This window comes from Oculina patagonica, chromosome 5, assembly GCF_052425735.1.
Source record: "Oculina patagonica isolate OP01 chromosome 5, crgOcupat, whole genome shotgun sequence".
Classification (NCBI taxonomy): Eukaryota; Metazoa; Cnidaria; class Anthozoa; order Scleractinia; family Oculinidae; genus Oculina; species Oculina patagonica.
Genome location: NC_135762.1, coordinates 21,056,244 through 21,083,444, shown reverse-complemented (window position 1 = coordinate 21,083,444; position 27,201 = coordinate 21,056,244). Strand labels below are relative to the sequence as shown.

Genomic DNA, 27,201 nt, shown 5'->3' with positions numbered 1-27,201 from the left:
TGTCAAATTTTTCTGAGCAATTATTTGCCAGACTCTGCGGGTTTCTGTATGAAAATTCGTCTCTCGACTAAAAAGAGTGGTTTCGTTTGATAGATGAGCTTAGCTGCTCCAAAAAGGTATCTATTTTTTTTCAGTTTTGCTAGTAAATATTGCGTGAAATTACACTACCCCCGTGTTTGTTGTATTCCTTTGTGGTCCCGCCGGCGCTCAGCGATAGGCTCTGACGCGGTGTTTTTCAAAGATGGCGCCTGAGGACATTCGATAGCAGAGCAAACAAAAGCGAAACAGGATTTATCTAATTCTTGTTGACTTACAGGTACACCGAAAATATGACGAAAATGAAAGATGCTTCTCATTGATAAGCTGATTCGAAAGTATCGGAGCAGACAGGCATAAATACTCTGCTAATTGGAGGTAATAGTTTCTCGATTTGTATCCTTTCAGATTTGGGCCGTGCGCCTAAATTTCTCTTTCCTCCGTGTTGCGTATATATTGTAGTTTCTAAGTTTCAAGCACTTCACTGAGGAACGCAAATGTGCCCTACGCATAAATATTAGATCACTTGTAGACAAAGCTTTAGTATTTGTCCGTTCGGCTTCCCTTTCAAGGCCGTGCATTGTGCCCTCAGGTCAATTACTCATTCTTCGCTAGGCGCCACAAGTACTGTGCATAAAATTTACTCGCCTATATTTCGACCGACTCTGGCGGCACACGTGCTTAGGAAATTACTTCGTAATTGTCACTGCAGCCAGTTCCTCTTTTCTGTCGCATACCTTGAGGGAAAGGAGGAAAGATGTTTTGCTCGATTATGCGAGAAATTTGGCGTTTTTTAACAGGTTCGCGCCGTCACCGCGACTAAAAACTGATGTGGGAAATATTGATTGTGATGATTTATCACACGTTGAATGGGAAAATTTGCACGAACGATCGGCCGCGTTTAATTGGTTCAGTGTTTTGCCGTGAATTGATGCGTAACACTTTGAACTAAGTTTTGGTTGTTTAAAAGCAATTCATTGCTAATGAGTTTCAAATTTAGTTGAAGAGAATTTATCGTCTAAATGTGCTGAAATCAAGTAGAATTGTTTGGTTAAGAAAGCCGTCCGATCTCTTAACTTTTCCAAAAACGTCGATTAGTAAGAGATAACTCGAGTGAAAAAGTTGCCATTAGACAATTTGTGGGTTTAATTTATTTCTCGAGATCTGCACTTGACCCCGTGAACAATAGTAGTGTTAGGACTGTGGTTTTCGAACCTTTTTTGTTGCCAAGCTTTTTCGCAAATATAAGATCGTCGACTCCTAATAGTTCATACGTGACAATTTGTAACAGTTGAAATATTGGCAGTTGGATTATTGAGAGACTTTTGTAGATTTAAGCCATCAGGAAAGAGCCTTCCTGTCTAAGATCGAGAGACGCTCAGTCTTGGTGATGTGTAATTGCGTGTGCCCTTAAGTTAAATTTCTACACGTTTTATTTTAATCTCCGCTTACGTATATTTATGTTTTTATCTTGAATAAAAAGCGTGCAAAAAATGGGATATTAAGTTGTAAGGCCGGGGACAATATTTATAATATGTATGTATTCTTTAGACTTGTTTTGTTGTAGACATCATTAGGGGAGATTTGAGGTAACACCATCATTTTGGCATCTGAACGGAAGTGCGAGAATGAAAAGTGCTAGTTAATGGTTCACGCTTCTAACAAAGTCATGCGTTCATGATTGTTCTGTTTCTTGTAGTCATGCTAACCTTTTAGCGATCGAAAATGAGTAGAAACTCAAAACTGAAAGAATCTTTTACTCGGAAGTTTTAGAACAAAATGCTTTTATCGACTAGTTTGTTTGAAAGAGTTCTTTTATAGGAAAATTACATTTAATTATATACAAAAGAGAAAAAATAAATAAATTTTTTATTAGAGCACTAAATTTTTTTGGCTGTCTGGACAAGGTTATTTAATGAAAAATTAGCTGATCTAACTATGTAAAAAGATAATTTTTGTTTTCTGTAATTTTCTTGGCTAATCTGAAAACTGACTGCAAAGTTTGGCTGTCCTGGCTTAATTTTGTGTATGCTATTGAAAGTGCCACATATAGTGCCGTCGTCAATTTATCTCAGACAAGCCCCAGGTAAACCCCTGATGACGAGCTCGTAAGACGTTTTATTACTAGAAAGTTGCTGGAAGAATCGGTATCATTCTGGCCAAGCCAAGCTCATATTGAAAATCACAGACATGTCAGTGTTCACTTCCAGGCGTACTAGTATAACATGTTTCTAATGCACCAGAACAGTATCCTGGCTGGTGTTAGTGTCGACTAACACAGACGGCATATAAAACCAAGTGTTATCAGTATAACTTATTTGACCTTCTTGCACTAACTTGTTTTTTTATGGAGGTTTTGAGAATAAACCTTTGTAAATTATGCATTTCTAAAAGCTTCAATAATATACATACATATATACATATTTTATATATATAGTAAAATATACATAAATTTGATAAGGAGAGACTTTCTGAGGTTAGCCCTATTAATAAAACTCCTTCAAAAATAGAAATATACTTAAAAAGAGTAAAAAATTACAATTTAAATTATAATAAAAACTATTAAAGGTTAAAAATGTATTTAAAAGTTAAAATTTTAAAAATGATCTAAGTCTAGATTTAAAAAGTTTGAGTCCCCCGCTTCGACAACATCCTTCAGTAAACTGTTCCATTAAATTATATTTGATGAATTTAAAAGAAAGAAGCAACTTAATTAATATGGAATCTTTTTTATTAATATTATTATTATTATATGCGATAACATGTTACAATGTACCGTATTTTGCCATCAAAAATTATCTGATTTCTTAAAAGTTATATTTGTTTTATTCCTTATAAAAATGTTATTAATAGTAAATTTGAAAATATACACCTGTACAAGGTTTCTAAGTTTTGATGTACTGATGGATAAGAGGGTACCAGGGGTGTGTCCCGTCCGCGCCCACGGTCACGCCGCGCCCCCTCCCCTCCCCCTTCCGCCGCACCCTCCCCCCTCGATAAGTTGAGAGTCAAATTTTCACAATAATAGTGTCAGTGCCAGAATAAGAAAAATTCCAACAAGCAGTATGACACGGCCTAAAAACTTGCAAAGGAACATAAAACGGTCATAATATTCATTTATTGACTGGTCCCGAGGGAAACAGTAAATTTTGTTTCCTGAGAACCTCGCGAAACATCGAGATTTGAGGAAAACAAAATTAACTGGTTAAAATAGCACATCAAAGACTTAGAAAAATGGCAGCCATCAGTCAACAATCGCGGGTAACAGTGCCACTCTAACCCTCTGATGTCATCCATTTTGCATTGTTGCCCACCTAAGAGACTTTTGGTGGATGTCATGTGACCTCAACGTAGCAATTGAGAGCGCATACTGTTGGGGAAAATAATTCAGCTTTACAACAATATGGACTTACCAGCTGGTGAAAGTTGGTTGGGAAAAATGTAGTTGGTTGGGAAAAATGTTGGCCCACTGGCCAACGCTAACAACAACAACCATTTTATTTTGCCAAATAAAAAGATAAAACAGCATAATAAAAACTAAAAAGGCAAAAACACTCAGGTGAAAAAACAAACGAGCTGAGTAGTTAAAAAAAAAATTTATTGTTTGACAAGGTTTTTCCTTACACTCCCTCCCCCCCCCCCCAAAGAAAAGAAATTCATTTGCATGCACTCTTGAAAGGTTATGTACTAGGTGTTTAGTACAATAACTTTGGTGTGGAAATGGGAGCTAAATTTGAGGAGGGTGTTAATTCAAGAATGATGCTTTTTATGATTTTCAAACCTCACATTTATTTTATATAGCATCCATCGGATTTATTGTCAAAGCTCTGTGAATTTGTGTATGGACTAGTATAGTTTAAAAAATATTTAAACTGAGCTGTAAATTGTAGATTTAAATAATTTTATGTTAAACTTATTTTGTCAATATATGGAAGCAAAATTATTCTCAAACTTATTTTATAGTACCATAACTAGATATGTAATATGTATATTAGTAATTTAAAAGCATTTGTACGTTAGTGTTAGAGATGCAATCACTGAATTTAGTCATAAAAAGTAACTCTACTGTATTAACACAGTGCAAGGTATTAAAAACACAGTTAACCAAATATGTTTGTGTAAGGCAAATTATATAATTCTAAATAGCCAACAGTCAGGGAATTTTTTTGTGGGAATTTTCACCAGAAAAGCATAATATTTTATAAACTTTGTTTTACAATTTTCTGTTCATAGCCCACATTTATTTTTGTTTTTTTTTTATTTTAAATCTGTCATCTTTTCTCTTTTGTTTTTTCAGGTAAAATTTTAAGGCGACAAAATTGGGCTATAAATAACATGCTGAACATCTTATTTTCTTACATGTTAATCGAGAGTGTATGTAACTGTTTAATTAGAGGAGAAATGTGGCACCTTCTTACGAGTAATTATTGTAAGAAGCACATTATCTGAATAGCAAATCAGCTTACCTATTGTGACTGCGAGCTGGCAGATGTTTCAAGGCTACGTTCAGTCTGAATCTTATCAAGCAGGTTATTTTTGTTAATAAGTAAATTAGGAGTCTTCTGACTTCTTCTGGCTATTACATTTATGTCTCTCTTGGTTATGACAATTCATAGTTTTCAATTTAGGTTTGACCGTTTTAAGAATAATCTTGTATAACTTTCCTGTGATGTTGTATATTGTCTAAAATGAATTTTGTCAATTTTGTCATATCCACATCATATGTTGTTCCCTTAACAATATTTGTCGCTGTTGATCAGTGCGTTAGTACCCATAATTTTTACTGGTTCTTTGTGAAGAAGTAAGCTTCTATTATAAGGCTTTAAGCCATTTTTACAGAGAAATGTAAATGTTTCTATTAATAGCAAATTAGAATTGACAGTTCAAACCATATGAAGTTTGACAGTTCAACTATAAGAAGGTTTCCATTTAACGCACAGTTTGAAGCAGTACTTTTTTTCAGTATAATTTTCCTTGTCTAAAACTTTTGCTCCTGTGGCAAGTATCCCCAGGCCAGGTTGGGTATTACAGTTATGTCCGAGAAAGACTGGATTTGAGTGTTGCTATGAGAGACAGTTTAAGACGTTTACATGAAGTACTATGTTGTAGTTTCTAGCCAGTTGGACAAAACTGAATTATGATCTCTGTTTCTGTCCCTGTAGGTGATGATTGGTGTCAAGTTTGAGTGTTCCAAGCCTCAGGTTAGTTTAATCTGGTTTTATTGAGAACTTCTCTGTAAATTTTATTCTAACTGTGCTTTTGTTAGAGATCTATAAATCCATTTGGTATTACCTGTATATAAGCTTAATCAAAAAGTCAGTGTTTATTTGGTGCTAGTTGGGTGCCCTGCTAGGACAATTTAGACACTGTCCTGGTAGCTGGTGTGAGATTGAACAGGGAATTGAATTTACTTTGTCAAGTCTTGAGCAAGTTGTTTTATTAGCTTTTCATTGTAGTTTGTTTTTTGTGTTACTGATAAACGTAAGGACAGAAAGCAATTTGGGCAACCAAGCAACATTTACCGTAATTTGACTGTTGCCAAAAGATTGTCTTTGGACCTTGTGTCATCAATAAGATTGTGGTCGTGTGACATCCCTGTGATATGTTGTGGTCTCATTTTGCACAAGTTATGGCTGAATTTTACTGCATTTTGTTGGCATCTAATAATCTTAACATAGCCTAATGCTATACTCGCAAGAAGTTTGGAGAATTCAGAGAAGTTAATGTAAACCCTTGCTGCAGCTTGTGCTTACAATCATACACTTTTAAAATTTCTCCAAACTTGCGGTCATGCGAGGCACGGTAGCCTTATGGTTAGCATGCTCAAGTTGAATGGCCTGGGTTCGAGCCCTGGCGGGGGCACTGCATTGTGTTCTCGGGCAAGACACTTTACTCTCACAGTACCTCTCTCCACCTAAGTGTATAAATGGGTATCAGCAAATTTACTGCTGGGGGGTAACCCTGCGATGGACTAGCATCCCATACAGGGGGGAGTAGAAATACTCCTAGTCACTTAATGCTACGGAAACCAGGGTAAGCTCCGGCTGAATGGGCCACTTGGCTCGGACACAGACTTTACCTTTTTTGTGGTCATGCTTGCATCACCGACTATTCAAATATGATATATCTGTCCCATTTTCTATTCCTTTTGATTAATAAATGTATGTATTACAACACAATTGTTGCACCTTTTTTATTTTGAAGGAGGTGATTAACTCTGCTTGTCGCAGATTGTTGAAAAGAAAGAGGCCAAGCTCTGGCAAATGGTATGGTGAAGATCAAGTTTTAAAACTGTCTGATACAGTATATCATGTTTGTGTGGTTTCAGAGAATATGGGGTGGGGGGGGGAAATCAAAATCCATGAATGTGAAGCTAAACTAGAATTCCATGGGGGAGGGGTGGATGTGTGTGTGTGTGTGTGTGGGGGGGGGGGTTGAAGCAAAGAACCTTCTGGGGGCATATGGATTTTTTTTCTGGGACCACACATAAGGAATGTTGCCTTGTAAGAGTATTTTGTTTTGTTTTGATTTGTTTTTGTTTACAATAGCTAGCTGACAGAATTTGTTGAAAGCTGCGGATAATGTGAAAATGGCGTTACATATAATGCAGTTACAAAATAAAACAAATTTGGCATTTAACATTTCCTATTGTGAGAATTTGTTACAAGTTGCAATAAATGGACAAAAAAATTGTCTGAAAATTGATGTCAAATTTAGTTATAATTTCAGAAAATGGCAGCAGTCAAATAAATTTCTGTGTTGTTGTAAAAAAATAAATTAAATTCTGTGATAACATAATATTGTTTGTTATTGTAAAATTGTTAATATTAGATCTTTAGATCCTCATAAAACTTGAACTCTGATCCTTCAGCTAAACCAGTTGTAAAGTTCTTTCTTAAATGTCTTCAGGCTGCTAACAGAAAGCACTGATCCTGTCCTTTTTTCTTGTCTAACAAAAGATCATGTATCTTAGACTGGTTCCTAACTGCATAGCCAGTGCATTTAATGTTTTCATTTCTACTTATTTATTGAGTAGCTTATTAAAAGATGGTACTTAAGCTAATAAGAATGCTCAACTGTGTTGTTTTGTTTAAACTAGGCAGTCTTTAGAAGATCGCCTCCTGGATTGTTACATCGAATCATGTGAAGGCGCTCCTAAAGACAAGGTTTGTGTTCTTTTTGCACGTCATCAATCATCTGATAAAATTATCTTTTATATGAAAAGAACTTAATAAATAATGATCCTAATTTTGTTAATGACAAGAGGCTTGATGTATGATTTAAATAATTTCAGTCCAAAAAGAATTCAACAACAAAATCATGTTTTTGTTTTCTATATACACTCAAAATAATCTCCCATTATCAGAAAGCACTGAAGCCAGAATAAGTGCCTGCTAATAGGAGGTTAAAAAATGTTAAGTAGTGTTTTTGCATGGCTGGGATCACAACTGAGTGTTTGTGAGCAGAAATTGACTGCAGTAAGAGTTGTTGGAATGAATGCAATTTGTTTTTAACTAAAATTTAAATAGCTGCTCATTTAGTATCAGTAATGGTAAATTATCTTTCAAGACAGATTTTCAGTCTTTTTGTTTCCTTTGTAAATAACCCTACCATCTTGAAATTCAACTTTTTTTACAGTGGGAAAAATGTATTTAGTTAGCAGTAATAGGTCTGGAAAAGGAAACCAGCCTTTTAATCTCCCGAGTGCTATATATCCCTCTGTTTTGATTTAATAAAGACAAAAGTCCTTGTCTTATTCCTATATGAGTGTAATATAGACAGATGATCTGTCTTAGGCAAATGATCCGTCTGGGAAAATGGTATTTCCAGACAAATCAAGTACAGGTGGAGTTTATGATGATGTATATATTGTGAATTATTGACAAAACACAAGGTCAAGGTACTGAGATATTGGACAAATGTTTTGTATGTTTGTGGAATGAAAATAAGTAAAGTTCCATAAACAGGAGAATAGGGAACAAAGCCAATATCTCACCTTCTAGACTGAGCAAGGCTGCTTGGTCAATAAAATTAATGATTTACTGCAATGCAAACATAAAATAACAAAATAATGCTGTTGCAAAAAAACAACTGAATTTAGTAAACAACCTCATGGAAATTTGTAAGAGCACTGACTGCTAACAAACATGATAAATTATTTACAATATCAAGCTTATAACGAACAAACAGGCCTTTAGCCAGGATTTAAAAAGTGGGAGTCCAAAATTTTTATAAGGCCTGACTTTGTCCCCATAGGAGGGCCTGAGGAGCATGCAAGGTGTTTTTCTACAGTTATGAGTGCAAAGATGTCTAAAGATTTCTAAATTTGCTAAAAAAAACCTCTGTATACAGTTATTCATATTAAATCTTCCTCAAAAGTGGCCGTCCATAGGACTCCTGGACTCCCACCTGGCTAAAAGCCTGCGAACAAATTCTCCCAAGTCTACTAAATATAATAAACATTAATAAAAATTTCAGTTTGGGCAGGAAAACTGCACATTCCACTTCTCACTTAGCACAACTATGTTCTTATTTTTAGACAATTGTAATATTGTTTTTAAATTGTTATTTACAATGTTGTTCCCTTCAAAACTCCAAAATACATGTACCTCTTATATGGAGAAACTTTATGTTTTAGCAAGTATATTTTGCTAAATGAAAAAAATTCCTTAATGTGATATGGAAGGTTCAACTCTGAGTTACATGTACAGAGAACATCAGATAAGGTGATGACATGTCCTGATCTGCACACAATCATGGAAATTATAAATTTCACTTTTACCTTTAAAGTCACTAGTCATTTAACTCAAGAATAACAAATATAACAACTATCAGTATGAGATTTGTGTGAAATGTGATAATTGAAAGCATTAGCACCAGGTTTAAAAAGTTGTACTTCTACTCAAATTATCTGATACTCATACTCTGATCTGAAGTTCCCAGATTTGTCATCCCAACCATGTGCCAATCCTTACTTTTTTCCCAACTGAAAGCTCCCTGCAGTGACCAGTTAATTCTGCCCCACGGCAGGCATTGTAGAGAAGTTCAACTGTAATTACCGGTAGTTTCTAACCAAGAGGAATGATTTTTAAGCAATGATGTAGTCAACGCTTTATGTCATGGGCCGTCGACTGGTTCTGCCGTGAAGAGAGTGAACAGAGATCAAGTGAAGAGCGGCGGGAATAAACGGCCCCTGGACTTTCTGACTAAATCGAACATTATCGAAACAGCTCCAAATTGCGCATGCAGGTTTGTTTACGTGTGCTAAACACTGTCCTGTGTTGCATTCGGCTGGTCTTTTCTTCGTTTTTCAGAAATTATGTATGCAAAAAAAAGGCATTTTGCAAGCTTACGTGCTCCCAGTCAGCTAGCAGTCTGAGTTTTCCAACGCATCGCGTGTACATCTTTCCCTGTAGGGTTTTCTAAGCGTCTACGGAAGACGAGAAACCATTTAACAAGCATTTCTTCGACTCGCTGCGCATGTCTTTTGTTGATTTGAGTAGCGTTGGACTGGATACTGCATTGTGACGTAAGGTCACATGTTAGAGGCGGAAGAGTTTGAATTAAGCGAAATGGCGTGTCTGTGAAAGTAAAACGGAAAAGTTTATAGTTTTAGCTCGATTGCGGCTGCCAGGTGGTTGAAGGACATCATTAAGTCTGAATACCCGTAAGTTTACAGCATCGCTCGAAGAACTGAGTGATGTTTCTGCCTTTGTTTTGTACAACAGCGCTGTTTAGCGCTTCGGAAAAAACGTTGCAAACAAGGTAGTTTGAGCCTGGCCGCATAGAAGGCCTAAAACAAGAGGTTTCTTGCCGGGAACTTCGTCAACGCGAGTTTTACAGGGTCCGCTTGGGTTCTGCCGCGACAAAGTTGCCGAGAAGTGACCTGGTTTTAGACTTTAAAAAATTCTTTATAGGTTTGGGGGGGGACCTCCCCTTGCAAAATTATTTTCTGTGCCTCATTAAATATTCATCAATCAATAAATCAATCAATCAATCGATTCGTGCCTTAGTTTATCTTGTTTTCGCGGGATTTTGTAGATGTGTGATGATGTAAGGAGTGGAGATAGAAGTGAGAGCAAGCCGGCGGCACTTAACTGAAAGCAAAACTAGTATAATGTGACAACACGAGCAAACGTATTCAATCAACAATCAGTCTTTATTTCACTTTCACCTCAAAATTACAGCTAACGGTAACAGATTACAATAGTCTTGCCCGAAACAACAAAAAGAAGCTCACCGCAAGCAGACTGCAGTGAAAGCTAGCCGCTTGAAACGCTAACGCTAACCCTAACCCTTAAACTTGGGTTTAGCTTTTTAACCCTAAATTTGAAATGAAACCTTAGCGTCAGACCCTAACCCTAACCCTTGGGGTTTAGGGTTAAGCTTTTTTCGCTAGGGTTAAGCTAAGGGGTTGGGGCTAGGCCTGTAATCCCAAAACTTTAGCTGACTTCATCGTTTTGAGAAACAAAAGGTTTCCTTTGTTTATCGTTTGTAAAAGAAAAGACAAAAGAAGCCGCGCGAGCAAAAACCTTGTCTTTTTGCATGTGTAATTTTTCAAAAACGAAACAAAGACCAGTGAAATGAAAGACAGGACATTGTTAAGCACACGTAAACAAACCTGCATGCGCAATTTGGAGCTGTTTCGATAATGTTCGATTTAGTCAGAAAGTCCAGGGGCCGTTTATTCCCGCCGCTCTTCAAGTTTAGTACAACAAGAAAACCCCGTGAAGAACACAAAGCAAAATACTCCCGGAAAGTTAGAAAGGACTTATACAAAATATATAGTTCTGTTAGATTCAGTAAACAGACGTCTTCTACAGTTGGCCTTTGTAAAACAGTTCAAGACTGTGTTTGACATTGGCCGTTCGAGGGAAGTATTGCATATTGTATCTCAGGCTTATACCAGATGTCACGCTACAAGATAAATGTAACTTCTTTTGAACAATCATTCAATACAGAAGTTGTCAGCTACTTTTATTTAGTATATGTTGTGGTTTCAATTTTTTAAAACCAGTTTGATTTTTATTTCCCTTTGTTTCGGCTTATGATAATGGAGTGAAGACAATGAAAAAGAAAATTTAAACTGGTTTGAAAAATTTTAAACCAAAGATAAATTAAAACCACAATATATATTAATAATATTATTTAATTTTTTGACAAATTTCCTTAAAATTATTTAAGGCCTCGTCGGGAAACGTCATCGCTTCTGTATGCACTGCATGCCATTTATTCAGTTTTTGTTACCAGCTGCTTGTCCAAGTTTCTCATGAAAAATCATTTGAATTTCTAACACAGTAATATTCACAATTGCATGCAAGACCAGAGTCATTGATTTCTGAGAAGTGTTGTAAAATTTCATTTCTAATGAGGAGGGGTTAAATTTTTGTTAAACTTTAATGTCAGGTGAGATGTAGTCTGTGTTTTTTCCTTGCAAGCAATTATGGTTGCATTTTACACTGCCATCTGAAGCAGACATATTAATTTTTCAAGTGGTTACCGATTTTACTCGAATAAGTGCCGCCCCCGAATAAGCGCTGCAGTTCCGATATGGTGCTTATTCGAGGAATTCCGTTTAAATAAAAACAGCACTACAAAGCAATTCCAAAACAAACTTGGACATTTCTTTCCATCGATTGGTTTACTGCTCACCCATAAGTTTTTCGATCCAACATTCTTACAATACGTAGTTCCTGTAAATGTTGTGAAGGCCGGGAACTTTGCCAGGACAGCTAGCACCACTTCTCTATTCCGCGAGAAACAAATACTGACAATCAAAAGACGCTATTTTCAGTTGCTGTAAAAGATTAGATTTTTTTGTGGTGTCCATTAGTTTCGAATGAGTGCTGCCCTCAAATAAGCGCCGCCCCCAAAAAAGCGCCGCACTTGAGACACGAAAAATTTAATAAGCATTGTGGCGCTTATTTGAGTAAATATGGTACACTTGGAAAAACCCTTTCATAACAAGAACTCTTCTCTTCCTTCATTAGCGTTTCTGTCATGGGGTGCGGCTGTTGGAGAAAGTTGTTCTTCAAGACAATCTGTCAACACTTGTTGTGAACTTGTACCCTAGAAATGAAGGTTACTCCTTGATGCTTAAAGACAAGAATGGTGCAGGTACAGCATGCACTATAACTAATCAAAATGTATAGTTTGATACTTTTCATTACATGTAGTTAAATTACAATTGAAGGATTCGGTGCAAAAGGTGCGGTTAGGTGATTTTGCCTCAAAATGAACATTGCCAGAACAACTCCAAATTTCATGTGTGTTTGTTTACATTAGTGAAACAGTTACTGTATTTAATTTCTCTGGCTTTTACTTTGTTTCTGAGAAATAACATATGCAAAAAATTGGTTATTCTAGATGGTGTCTAAAGGAGTTTCTCTGTTTTAGTACAACAAAGAAACTATGAAAAAACCCAAAAAACTCTGAGAAACCAGGTTTTTTGCGCATATGTTATTTTTCGAAAATGAAGCAAAGGTAAGTGAAAATAAAACCAGGACAATGTTTCACGAACGTAAAATTTAAGGTGTTTTGGCAATGTTCATTTGAGGCAAAAATCACTTCTGCCCTTTTTGCAACAAACCCTTCAACTTATTATCCTTGGTGAGGTTTTTTTTGATGTTGAGAATAATCACAATTTGTTTACACAAATGTCAAAGCTAATTATAATTAAAATAACCTGTACACTGTTTACATGTAGTAATCACTAAGACTGTAAGAAATGTAATTATTGGCCAGAAAAACAGCAAACAATAATGGCCAGACTTGAAAAAGTATGACTTTGTTCAGTATTCCTGTAATATATATTGCCAAAAAGTTGCTTTAGTTTCAATTTGTTTTTATTACACAAATGAAGAATTAAAACCAAGTGACCTCCAATCACAGACACTGTGGATCTCTGTTTATAGGTACCTTATAAGTAGGGAAGTTTTTGGGCCAAATCTGTGTGTCTCTAGAGAATCATTGAGGTGTACAAAGAGATACTTGTATCCTTGTGCTGCAATTTTTTTCTTTTGGTTCTACAGATTCAGAAACTGTAAGGCTACCTTATGAAGTAAGTAAAATACTTTTGCTTCCCCAAAAAACACTAATTTACTCAAAGACAGGAGTATTATGTTATTTTGAGGAATGCTCAGTGGCCCAATTGACAGTGCATCAGGTGCGAACTTGAGTCTGACCTTTGTTCTCTTTTTGCTGGGTTTCTCGGCAAGCGGCTTATTCTGACAGTTCCTTTTTCACTCATTTTGTACGAATGCATACTGATAGCTGCCCAAAGGGTAACCTGTTGTCAGCTAACATCCTGTAGGTGCCTTCGACACCAGATTGAGTGCTAGCCATTTGATTTGTTTTTCTTTTAATTGAAATAAACTACTTTTTTAAAAATAAAAACTGACACAGTATGAAAATACATGTGTGACCTATCAACCAGTTCTAGTTGACTTGTTCCTGTAATAGAGTTATAATGTAATACTGGAAATAACTGACATTGATGATACATTGTATGACTGTTTATTAAAATTATAGGAATCTGAATTCTTGGACTATCTTGATGCACAAGAGGTACAGTATCGTGATGTAATTATGATAGAACCCATCTTTATGACCACCAACCTTTTCACTTGGCCCCTACAAGGCCCACAAAGCGACAACAGGGAACTTGATCTTGTTAAAACTTTTAAAAAGGCATCCAAATAGGAATAAACAAACTTACAAACAAAAAATGCTTTTTCTTGGGTGGGGGGAGGTTTGAATGCATTTTATCAAGACAAGTTTCATTTTGGACTTTGCCCTTGGCCACACAAGGCGCGCAAAATGGTGGTTGCAAACTCGATCTTGTCAAAACTTTTGAAAGGGTGCTTTCTTGACTTGCCCCAGTGGGGCAAATTGTTTGGGTACATTTTGAACTCACCCAAACTTACACACAAAAAATGCTTTAAACACTAAACATCAAGCTCCTTTAAATGTTGCTGTAACCATGCAAATCACTAGCGATAAAAAGTTTGCTGAAGAGTTTTGGAAAAAGCTTCGAATTTTGGTGCAGCGGTGTCATTTGCAACTTTTAAATTGCATTACAAATCACAAAAACCCCAAATCTATCCAACTGGGCGTTTTTCAGTGCCTGAAAAATGAATGTGCCTGAAAAGAGCCGCGAAAAGTATTTGTGCCCTAACTTTTGTCGGAACTTTTGAGAAATGCCTGATCCAAAAATTCTTGTAACTCATGATCCTTCAGTTGATACACAAAAACTGCAACAATCCTTTTAAAAGCCCCAAAACTGCAGTGTTTAAAGTTCTAAGTGAAGTAAGTCCAACAAAAACGACTTTTGGTCAAGTTATCAGGAGGTTTAAGAAATCAAGGGTTTGAAAAATTGGTATTGCACTTAAGATAATCATAATGATTATAGTTAGTAGTAATTTATGTAATAGCTATAAATTTGAAGGAATTGACTCAAAGTATTTATTTTGCTGTTGTATTTTTTTCAGCTTCCTCCCATCCTGGTTGATCTGCTAGAAAAATCACAGGTATTGTTCGGAAATTATATTAATTTTCCTATCTTTTAATTTGATTTTCCTGGAGTTAATTAAAGTTTTGTTTAGTTATGGATTTAAATGGCCATACTTTTTTTCCATTCAAATTACTGAGAAAAATGGTGTGAATCATGTTTTGTGATTAAAAGGCAGCTGAACAGTTTATAAAATTAAATGAGTCTACTGGAGACAGATAAATACCCAAGATGGGTAATTAATCAAACTATGTATTTGTTTAAATTGTGTCAGTTAGTGGCACGTCAGGCATGATCCCTCTGTCTGCTGTTTGTCTGGTCATACGTCTGGAAGACATGTCCCCAGACAAGGTGTCTGAAGAAGATTGTAGTTCTCACATAAGAAGGATATCTATTATTAGCAGACGTATAATTCTCCTAAGATGGATCATCTGTCTCAGAATTTACATTTAGATGGATAAGAAGGCTAATTTTGCTGATGTTTTGTGGAAAAGAGGAGACATAATGCCGTCATGGCCCCAAGGGTCTATGTAGCGTGCGTGGGAACAGGAAATGTCGAGAGTCTAAAGAAGTCTAAGAGGATGGTTAATAATAGCTAAAAAACACAACAAAACAACACGGTTACATGTGGTTCTGTGACGTCTTTTTGAGTCTGGATGAAATCCTTTCATTAGTATGGCCAAGTTTTCCCAAGAGAAAAATATATTTTTAGAGAATAAAAAAATGTAAACTCAGTCACATCCAAGTCTAAAGAAGACAGCCAATAATAGCTGAAAAAAATAACAACAACAACAACAAAATAATGTGGCCATGGTGCCTGTGGTTCTGTGACTTCTTTTGAGTCTGAATGAAATCCTTAAGTAGGTATATCTAATTTTTCCCAAGTGAAAAATATATTTTTAGAAAATTTGAAATTTGTAATCAGTCGCATCCAAGTCTAAAGAAGATGGCTATAATGAGTCTAGATGAAATCCAGTAGTATGACTAATTTTTCCCAAGGGAAAAATATATGTTGTGATGTAATTTTATTTTTGGTTCAAAATTTTCCAAACTAGTGTGATCTTTATTTCCCTTTGTTTCAGATTATTATAATGAATATGAGACAATGAAAAATGCAAATCAAACTGGTTTGAAATATAAAATTAAACCATAACATAAATTTTTAGAAAATTTGAAATTAGACATATTCTTGTCCGAAAGGTGGCTCGAAGTGGTTTATATATTCCCATCTTTGGCATTCTATTACAGCTACACTAATAATGTTGAGGTTAAACTTTTAGTACAACTTTGTAAAGGTTCTACCAATGAACAAATTTAAGTGACCATGACATCAAAAATTGTTGCCATAGCAACATCCAAAGTGGTCAAAGATACCTTATATTTGACTTTTTGAGGCTAAAATCTTAAAAACTAGATGATGAAAGTTTTTGTTTTTCATATATTTTTGTCTAATGGACAAAACAAACAATCTGACAATTTTTTAAAAAATTTTGTAGGTGGGGTTCAGAGCCACCGTAAATTTATGAAAAAATAATGTAGCTCCAAGTCCTGCTTACAGATGTTTTTAAAAATTGGCAAAAATGTTCCTTTTGTCAGTTAGATAAAAATATATCAACAACAAGAACTTTTACCAAGTAGTTTTTGAGTTATTAGCCTCAAAAGGTCCAAAATAGGGTATATTTGACCTCAAATGACGTTACAATGGCAACGAATTTTGACGTCACAATGACCTCAATTTGTTTATTTGTAAAACTCTCACAAGTTTGTACTAAAATATTTTCCTTAACGTTATTTGTACAGCTGCGATAGAACGCAAGTATATCTAATTCTGACTAAACTATTACGAGCCACCTTTAAAGGATCAACAGTGAAAGTTACAACCAGAACCAAAATACATTCCATTCCTACCTACTCCTGTCTAAGATATCTAACTTATGTTTTAAGGTGAAAATCATTGATAAGAACAACTGTTTTCAATCTTCTTCAGGCAAATATATTTTACAGTGGCTGCGTCATTGTTGAAGTTCGAGATTATCGACACAGTCCTACAGGAAACACCTATGACAGCAACTATGTCTTACTTCGGCCAACTTATCAGGTAATTAATACACTAGCTTCACTATGGGACGGGGCTGTGTAAACTTAAACAGGTGACTTCTTTTAGCACCAGTTTCTAAACATCCTAGGGACACATTTGAAATATGAGCTGGAAAATTCCATTTAATAATAAGCATGACTACCAGAGATTTATTAAGGGTTTCTGTTTTGTTGAATGAAAATAATATTCAATCAGAGATACTACTGACACAGATCTCTGTGGTTGTCCATCGGCATGGAATTTCAGACATCTCTCTCAGGACTGTATTTCCTGTATACATGGGGAGAGGGACTTATTAATTTTAGGTCTCACAATAGATCAGTGGCTCAGACTTAACAGAGCTTTTACAGTAATTAAAGTAGATGGCTATTGAAGCTCTTTTCTCATAGACAGATTTTGGCTAAAGATCAAGAAGGTGAAGTAGGAAACAGCTTGAGTTGGCTTTTTACACCCGCTTTCAGTGTTACATGCATAGTTTTCTTAATTCATCCATCTTTTGATGTCGTCTTTCCACTTTGTCTTTCAACGTGCTGTTTAAAATGAGCCAATCAAAACCGATACATACCGTTGTTGGTTTCATGCAAATGAGCACACAAGGTCAGAAGGTCATGCTAGTGGGCTGTGATTGGCGGATTTCGTTAAGCACGTCAAAAGATGGATGTCGATAGAAAGCTGCTTTGCACGTAACTCTGAAAGTGGGTGTAATAGTAACCACTGATCCTTCTTTCTTCCTCAGACGCTTGTGTGTGACATCAATGCTATGACACGTGAGTCACCTCACTGGACAGAAGAGAGCAAATTAGTGCTAGAATCCCAGCTGCTATTGGCAACAGAAGGTCCATTGTGTCTTGATCCTTCAATAGAGGTCGCACAAGTGGCAAATCAGCTGCAGTTCAATAAAAACAAGTTTCATACTCCTGGTATTAGGAGGTATGTGCACCAACCCCCCTTAAATAATTCCAGAAGCTAGTTGCACAGTACAGTGCCTCATGCTGTACTCTTGCTGTGTATTTGCAAGCTTGTTGATTGAGTTTCAACAAAAGTTTGACAACTTTTTTATAACTTTATGGGATTCCTCTCCTGGGCTGTGGCCATGATGTAGCCCGGGGGGGGGGGGGGACTCCTTTATGAAAGGGGTGGGGATGCTCATTGGAAATTTTGAAAAGAACCCCTAAATGAGACCAATCTGGGTGTGGCTCAAGCTTTTCTTGACCCCTAAAAGATACCAAAAAACTAAGAATATAATTTTTATTTGTATATCTTTTCGTGTGCAGCCCTAAATGAGACCATTATGGCTAAAATCATTGGCGTTTTGCCTCGACCACCCTAAGTGAGACCAAAAATCCGAAATGTACACCCCCTAAGCAAGTCGACAAGCATCCCTGCCCCTTTCATATGTGAGTCCCCCCCAGGGTGCTCCCTTGATGTTGTTTACAGCATTTAAAAGCATTCATGTGGCTGAGACCATCTAAAGTGTCTTGAATTTCCAAGATTCATACCATAATTCATGTCAACTGCAGTCTAACTGCAACAACAATAATTTATTTACCTACTTAGTAATTTACTATTGTGTTCTTCTCAATTTGTCTGAATGTTTGTCTGAAAGATCCACTTGCTTTGTGTTTTGCACTACAGGAGCATTAGACGACACTCACAAGCATTCTACAACAGAACAGGACTGATGTCATTGTGTAATGCACCATCACAGCTCAAAGTTCTTGATTTTCTGTCAAATTACAAGAAACCACAACCACCTGTCAATCTACGTCTTGCAAAGACGCCGCAGACAACTGACACCTGGCGGCAAAAGCCCATACACCTTTCTCCTCCATCAAGGGTTGATGTAAGGGATGATGATAATGATGATGATGATGATGATGATGATATAGTCCTACGTTTTATACATGAGCCTCTGGCTCGGACATTGAGGGAGACCTCGTCCCACGTATGGACAATAAAATTGCATTGTATTTGTATTTGTATTGTATCGCCATCGTCTTCATCATCCTCATCAAGTTATGTTTTGTTTGTTGCTTTTGAAAATCATTCAATGATTTGAATGGAGATTTGAATCTAATTTTGACATTTTTAAGGTGGACTTGTATTCCAAAATAATTGAGCGTCCAAAGATGACAATTGACAATACACCAGAGAAGGTCCAAGAGGTCACTCTAGAAGGAGAAAAGACCAATAACAGAAATTATTTCTGCCGTGTGACAATACGCCGCCGTCCAACAGACTTACAGTACTTAGGTGAACTGTACCTTGAAGAAGACACCAGTAATTTACAAGGTGCTGCCGCAGCTACAACTACAGACATCTCAGAGTCCAACAAGGCTGGGAAAGCCTGCCAGTTTTTCCTTGGAAGTAAACTTGGAGCTCAAAAGTGAGTCAACAAAGTTATCACACTGCAGCTTATAAATATTGAATACACAACATTTCTTATTGTTAACTGTCTGGTTCTCCCAGGTTCTACAGATGTTAATACCATTCAATTATGATTTATGCCAAGTGTATGGTATTTCTTAGTGTTTAGTTCAACACTGACGACCTTTTAAGTAAATACAGTAGACAGTATTTACTTTAAAGCTGATTTCCAGTCCGTACTGCGCAGACTCGGGGTTTGTTTACGTTTTTGTTTTGAATTCGTTGAAACGTTACACTTCGGTGACAGCATACATGACGTTTTTTAGTCCGCCATTACAGTTCGTTTCGTTCAAGAGTTTCCGATGAGCTGAAACGTCGGTTTGAAATAGCGTCAAGGTTCTTCTACTCGTTATTATTTGTTCTGCAAGGATATCTGGCGTTAATAATGAAGAAAAAGGTAAGTTTGTCGCGGAATTTTTAGTTTTGCTTGTAAACATTCCCTTCGTGTGGGCTCACATAAACATTGCAGCCGAGATTGCGCAGTACGGACTGGAATTCATCTTTAAAAGGTTCAGAATGTGAATTGATTACAAAAAGAGGTGGCGCTAATATAAGCTCACACTACCGTATTTACCCGTGTATAAGTCGACCGTTTTTCACCTAAAAATCAGTCCAAAAAATCGCCCTCGACTTATACACGGGTCAAAATTTTCGACCCAAGCACCAGTTAAATAATTTCTGCGCAATTAGCATAACAATTGTTTTATATGTCAACAAACATCAAATAAACAACAGTACAGGTTAAATTGGCAGTTCAAGTCGAAATTCATTGCGATTTATCCGCTTAATATAAACCTGAATGTTGTAGAGACTCACTGGCACAAAGCTGCTACTATCTCTCCACAATTAGAAAGGTTCGTTTGAAATTAGTGTGTTTGATTTTATAAGGCTGTTTAAAAAAATAAATATGGACAAAATGCCTGCATAAACATGTGTTGCTAAAACGGTCGCGTAAGCATGATAATAAACTTCACATTGAAACTTCCTGTGTTTTTTTCATTAAGTATCTCTACCTGAAAGGAAATTCTAAGAAACACAAGTTTAGTTTTCCAAAAAAATGGTTACCCAGAAATGAAAAAATCTTAGTTTATGGCCTCAAAAATAGGGGGTCGACTTATACACGGGATCGACTAATACACGGGTAAATACGGTACATAATTGCAACATAAACAAGTGCCCAAAAAAATATTAATATACCCAGAATGAAACAAAATTTATAAATTGAGACAAAAGAAGTCAGCACATGTGAATAGGAACTGATGTGGACTTGCAACTTAAAATGATGCAAAAAATAATATTTTTGGAGGTGTGACTGAAAATTTTCCACCAGACATTCAATATATTTTCACTTGTGAAAACTGTTGTATGTTAAAGCGCAAGCAGGAATGCTCATGATGTAACATAAAACTTGTCGGCTTGGGGTTTTGCTTGTTCTTTTTTATGATATGTTTTGAATAACTATACATTTTCATCCAGGTATCTACAACAGTTCCAAGACTTATACACTGAAGAGGGACGAAAGTCTGTTAAAATATGTACCTACATACCAGGCCAGCACCAAGTAGCTATGGCTGCCGCTGCCGCCAATCAACTGGCATCACAGGCACCAAATAACACCACACAGACATCAACTGCTACTGTGGTTCCTGTTTCTGGAAATCCAAACATACATGAACAAAAACAGGCCAAGGTAGCAATACCTTTACCGACAGCAACAAATACTGTCACAGTCATTCAAGGTAATAACTTAGCTATGGCGTCACACACAACATTACCAGGCAACAGCACAGTGTCTCAAGTGCCTGTGGTACAGAGCTGCAATCTGTCAAATGTCCGGACATTTGGACAGAAGCTTGCCATGTTTCAGCAGCGAGGAACAGTGGTCGGTACAGTTTCAAGTGGAACTGGTGTACCTCTGAGTGGAACAACTAAGATTTCTACAGCAGGTTGGTATTTAGTTGTATGACCAACAGTTTGTTTGGATAGCATAGTTAACTACAGTAGAACCCCGGTAATTCGAACTCTGAGGGGAAACGAAAAACAGTTCGAGTTAGCGGGGTTTTTGAGTTATCGAGGATATTTAATTATATTTCGCCAAGTTCATAATATTATTGACAGTTTTCAGCACTTCAGTACACAGTACAGTGCAAATGGAACTTATCTCATCAGAAACTCTAACACGATCATACGTTCTTATGATAAGAGTGGAAAATGGCTGTCAAATACTAATCTGTTTGTTGCTCTAATCAGTAGGCATCGTGGCGAGTTGCAAGAACCGGAATTCGAGTTATCGGGGTAAATTTGACTCAAGGGAAACGAAATTTAGTTTGAGTTAGTGGCATAGGCGTACGGGCAATTTTTTGCCAGGGGGGGCGGTGAACCATTTGCCCAAAAAATTATCGCAAGTTGCCCAAATTTTTACGAAAAAGTCGAGAAAAAAACGAGGGTCCTGCGATGCACTAATATAAGCTTCCATAGGCCTACATATGAAGAGAAAATATTCTCGTGCAGTTCTTGCATATGAATTTATCATATGAGCTTATAAATCACCTTAAAAGAAATAGCTATCTGCCATTTCGACGGCCGAAGATTTCAATGATACGATCTTTTCATTGTTGACTACAGATTTGGCATATGCCCTTTCAATGTTAAAAAGTGCGATGTTACTGACACGTTGCCCCATGGTGCTGTTGAGGTATGTTTTTAATCTGCGCAATGCACACAATGATCTTTCTGCAGAACACGATGTAGCAAGTATCATGCACTGCGAGGATATGTACCACATAAGGAAACTTTGGAGACATATCAAATAGAACATTCTCGTGCATTGTCTCCAGCATTTCTGAAACAGTCATGTAGCCTAACCCGCGCAAACGACGAAAACTCGCGTACATTTTCTGCTCGGCTTTCAGAATCTCGCCGTCGGTTTTGTAAAATTTAGCAACGCGGGAGAAGCTTTCTTTATCAGGGTCGTGTTTCACCGTGACATAAATTTCTCAAATTAAGTGACCATCATTGTTTCCATTATTAAAGGAAATATGAATTTATTTGTTAAAACGTTTAGAAAAGGAAGCTCATAATAACTGCTGGCTTCCACGTACAAGCAACGCTTCTTTGGTGCATTCATCAAACTGTCCATTCACTGGTTCTTTAAATTTAACATCTCACTAGATTCCACGTTCTTTCTGGATGTATCGATTTTCACTGACGTCTCTACTTGAAATGGTGGCCGCCGGAAATTTACGTCCTACAGTTACGAAGATATCAGCGCCTCTCGAAATAAGGAATCTTGGGTAAATCTTGTTAGTGAATCTGGTCTCACATTGTCAAGAAAATAATAACCACGCCGACTTCAGGTTAAAATAGAAAATATCTATCTTTTCGAGAAAAAAAAAAAGAAAACTACTTTAAAAACTGGCTTTGCCCAAATTTCTCTTGCTGCCCAAAAAATCTGAGTTGCCCAAAATTTGGGGGGGCTGCAGCCCCCCCAGCCCCCCCGGCCCGTACGCCTATGGTTAGTGGGATTTTCGAGTTATCCGAGTTCAAGTTAACCGAGTAAAAATGACTGAAAAGTGGGGTTAAATCCAAGGCAAATGGAAGTTAGTTCGAGTTAGCGAGGTGTTCTTGTTTTCTGAGTTGGAGTTACCGGGGTACACTACTGTATGTCAATTAGAAAACAGCCCAACTGACCATTAGCTAATTGGCGATTGTTTTAACTTGTTAGGAACAGTGACGCAATACATTTCAACAGCACAACCAGGAACAACTCTTCATGTCACTAATGTGAAACCTGTTCCTGCGTCCTCTGTTACAAAATCTGTGCCAGCGACAGGAAGGCGAGTGTCTCATCCAGACACTACAACCACATTACAGTCACCTACCACGCCCAGTGGGGGTTACACAGGAGTTGTAGGAGCCTACATGCAGGTAATGGTTATTTTGGTGGAATTTTGTGACACTTGTTTAGCCAGTTGGTCGGTCCATCCGTTGGTTGGTCTGTCGGTCACTCCATCTGTCTGTCCATATTAAAGGGTTTAAGATGAAGGCTTTAAGTTTCTATTTTATTGATTGAGATTTTACAGATTCAGAGCAAATATTTTGAATTTGAACATTTTTTTACATTATCCACAATAACACACAGACACCCCTCCCCCCCCTCAGACTTTTTATGAGTAGAGCAATCAGCTGTTCACAGCCTATTCAAAATTCAAACTTATAGAAACAAGAGTTAATAGCCCAATTTCGATATATTAAAATTCAGCCTAAAACAATAGACCTCAAGACGAGGCTCCGGGGACTAAACTATAGAGTTATATTCCCCGGAGCCTCGTTGTGATGTCTATTGTTTTAGGCTGAATTTTAAAATATCGAAATTGGGCAATTGAGGGCATCAAAAGGCTACTGGCTCATTTAATCCCCAGTGTGTGTGTGTGTGTGGGGGGGGGGGAGACAAGGGGGTCCTGCTTCCCATACTTTTTACTCCTGGTTCCTGTCCCTTTTATTAGTTTTCTATTGCAAAATGTTAATATGTAATGTTAAGCATTTTTTTTCAAATATATTTTTTCTCCCAGTTCCCACTACCCTGGGAATCCCGCTTCCAACCCTTTCTTCTCTCACCTTGCATACCCCTCCCACCCCTATTCTCCCAGTCTCCCCCCCCCCCTGTCCCTTCCACTAACCTAGCACTCACACTGTGATTTGCCATGTTATATAATTTATAGCCTGTTGTTGGTCCTGGAGGAATGAGTGTTACTGTCCCAGCTGGTGCGACTGTCACAGTAGCTGGTGCCACGCCTATTGTTCCCGTTTCCAACAGTATGGCTATTGCATCAGGCCCTTTACCAACTCAGTTTATTGCAACTGGTTTGAAATCAGGAAATCAAACTATACAGCCAGCACCAGGGACGCCGCTTACACTGTTACAGGTACAGTACTGTATGGACTTCTCTCTGCTGTGTGTGTTATTGCTGTTTTAGGCTCCAGGCTACAGTTGAACCTTGTTTATACAGACACTGAAGGAAATGCATTGGGAGCAGGTCAATTGTAGGTTCTAATATCCTGCTTATGTAGTAGACGATAAGGTCATTTCATGTGTGACTGCAGTTCTTACATTATAGGTGGGTAGTATTCAAGGAAAGGGCTTCCAAACCTACTCAATTTCTCCATTTATCAGCCTTCATAGGTGGTAAAATTCGTGCAACAGATGGGTATTTTTCCTGGCTCCCAGCTTTTATTGACATCCCTGATATCAAGGCTTCATAGTCAGTTGGTAGAGGAATATGTAGTGTCATGGATTCAAATACCAATGTAGCCTTGAACTTAAATTGCTTAATATACACTGTGAAGATCATTTCAATCATTGGTTTTAAAGCAACAGATGGCTAGCCTAAAAACAACCATGGCAATTTCTTCAATATTAATGTTTTTAACTTTTCTTTACAGGGCACCACAGCCATCCAAACACAGCAAGCTCAGATAGTTCACCAGACCAGATCTCCATCAACAACATTCACTGTAAGTAAATTGACTTGTGAAAATTTGATCCTTGAATCCTTTGATCTTCATGTACCAGTTTGGGAGGTGCAGTGGCCTAATGGTTAGTGCGCTCCAGATCAAGCGGTCTGGGTTCGATACCTGGCCGGGGCACTGCGTTGTGTTTTTAGTCACTTGAGACACTTTCTCATAGTGCCTCTCTCCACCCAGGTGTATAAATGGGTACTGGCAAATTTACTGCTGGGGGGTAACCCTGCGATGGACTAGCATCCCATCCATGGGGGAGTAGCAATGCTCATAGCTGCTTAATGCTACAAAAACAGAGATAATCTTCAGCCTAATGAGCCACTTGACTTGACTGCAGGCTTTACCTTTACCTACCACTTTTCCAAAAAGTTTTGCATTCTCCTCCAATCCTGTTCTCCTTGATTCTTCCTCGACACATATTAAATCATCAGTGAGAAAGATTTGTTATTTCTTTTTCACATTAGATTCCAGGCAATCTGGTACCAATCACCCACATACAGTCAGCTGCTGGGGCAGCCATCAGTGCACAGATCCAAAACAAAACCTCTCCACAGGGTACCCCTGCTGGACAACCAACACCCATCCTTCCAAACACGCCACTCTCCCCTCCCTCAGGAATGACAACAGTCACACTAAATACAAGGCCCATACTGCCGCAACAACAGCAACAAAGAAAGATTAATGCAGGTAAACAAGAGAAGTTAATAGTGTCTACAGTGGTATTTGTTGATGGGTGTAATACTACCACCAAGTAAAATATTTTTTGTCTTGCTGTCATCAACTTACTGACATCTTTCTGTTGACTTCTCAAATTTCAAAGCCAGTCGGAGTCAAGTTATATTATTCTTTTCAAGAAAGGCATTTCTCTGAGGCTGTGATCTTTAACTTGTAAACACTGCAAGACTTCAGTTGATGATAAATGGCTCGGTCATACTATAGTAACTGTATTCAGTTTGTCACAAACAAAATTTACCGTCTTTGTATCACCATACTTTTCACTTTTGATATTACTAATCCTAGCAGTGTGGAGGATGTATGTCACATATAATATAAGATTAGTAAATCTCACCACAAGCCTCCTGTAGCTCAGTGGCAAGAAGTGTTTGATTGGTGTGTGGTAGGTCACAAGTTCACTTCCCAGGAATCAAAACTTTTCTTAAATCACATGCTTGAAAATTGTTGTTTATTAGGTGCTGGAACATCTCCGACAGCCATAGCTGCCCTAACATCAACTGTCAACCGCACCACAACAAACCTGCAACCTCTAGTACCAATTGGAACACAGTTACAACAGCAACAGTTCCAGGTACGAATGGTGCAGTTCCCACAACAAGGTGGCCCCACCCAGATACAATGTCAACCGACTATTGTTCAGTCACCCAGAGGAGCTACACCAGTTCAGATTCACACGCAGCAGGCTCAAGTGGTACAAGGATTACAACAGGTAGGATTGGTAAAACCATATAACCATAAAGTGTTCATCTTACTCTGTAATTATGTTTAGTTTATAAGCCTGGGAATGGAAACAAGGACTGTATGTTATTCAGTGGATATGTGACCTGCCATATGTAATTGAAATATTGTTTAATTTATTGATAACCAGTGCTTGGCTACAGTAAGGTTCATAATGGTCAGTTCTTGGTGTGAGATTAACATGCTGATAGTTTGAAGGCCATGGCACTTTACTTTCACTGAGCCTCTCCACCCAGAGGTAAATGGGTACTGGCTGGTGAACTGCTGCAAAAATCTGGTACTTATTTGAAGACAAGGGAAAGCAGCAGTGCTGTGCTGCTTCTTGCAGTCTTAAGTATAAGAGTTGTCTTTAAGTACTGTTTAAAAGCTTCCTTTAGATCTGACATGCCCTTTAGGGTGAGCTAGATCAAAATGTGCCATTGATTTATCTAATGAGGCTGTTAGTGATTGTTGAATGTCCTAAATTAAATTACCACACTCAGCCACTGGCATCTTGCAATCAAGTGAATTGATTTATCTGTAAAAATGTCAAGTGGCTTTCAATAAAATTATGCCTAAACTTTTTAACAGCACCTTTAACAGTCTTATAAACGTTTTTTTGTTTCTCTTTGCAAAAGATTCAAGGCAAACCAGTGACTACTGTTAAAGTAACACAGCAAACACAAGGAGCACAGACAACAGCCAGAGCACAAGGAAGGTCCCCTGCACAACGACGACGATCCCAAAACAAATAACATTAAAATATTTACAATTTATTATAGCTAAGTGTGTACAAAATATATGATAATTTTTTTATTTGTTGGTACTAAAATGCACATTGCAAGGTATAACTTTGTCATCATTTATTATTCTGCTTCCGTGTAATTTCCTAGGTATTAAAATATTTTAGCATGTCAAAATTTATAATATCATTGTATTTATATGTCAGCAAGAATTACTTCCTTGCTGGCAAGAGATGTAAAATATTCAAAGTGAATAAAAAGAAACAGAAGAATTACTATAGTGTCTCCTAGTGGTAATTAAATTAACTGAAGGGATAACTGTTCGCTTTTTCTTTCTTTATGGGGGATGGGGGAGGGGTCTCCAAAACCAATGCAAGTGTTTACTTGCTACCCTTCCCAGAACTTTCCTTTCTGCT

The 27,201-nt window shown here is 37.3% G+C and overlaps 1 protein-coding gene across 3 annotated transcripts; it reads left to right on the top strand.

The window, feature by feature from the left end:
- The first annotated feature begins 27 nt into the window (after positions 1 to 27).
- LOC144653225 (uncharacterized) lies at positions 28 to 26,868 on the top strand. Of its 3 annotated transcripts, XM_078513173.1 has the most exons (20): positions 28 to 116; positions 317 to 414; positions 5,199 to 5,237; positions 6,241 to 6,302; positions 7,136 to 7,202; positions 12,027 to 12,153; positions 13,068 to 13,096; positions 13,567 to 13,602; positions 14,526 to 14,564; positions 16,533 to 16,643; positions 17,380 to 17,573; positions 18,279 to 18,486; positions 18,737 to 19,029; positions 20,547 to 21,016; positions 22,795 to 22,997; positions 23,792 to 23,995; positions 24,513 to 24,584; positions 25,055 to 25,277; positions 25,781 to 26,034; positions 26,681 to 26,868. In XM_078513173.1, the coding sequence occupies exons 3-20, from the start codon at positions 5,202 to 5,204 to the stop codon at positions 26,795 to 26,797; spliced, it is 2,745 nt and encodes a 914-aa protein (XP_078369299.1). In that variant the 5' UTR covers positions 28 to 116; positions 317 to 414; positions 5,199 to 5,201; the 3' UTR covers positions 26,798 to 26,868. The 3 variants fall into 3 exon arrangements, with proteins under 3 accessions (XP_078369299.1, XP_078369298.1, XP_078369300.1); XM_078513172.1 differs by lacking the exon at positions 28 to 116 and having other exon boundaries at positions 222 to 414; XM_078513174.1 differs by lacking the exons at positions 28 to 116; positions 317 to 414 and having other exon boundaries at positions 5,110 to 5,237.
- The last annotated feature ends 333 nt before the right edge of the window (positions 26,869 to 27,201 follow it).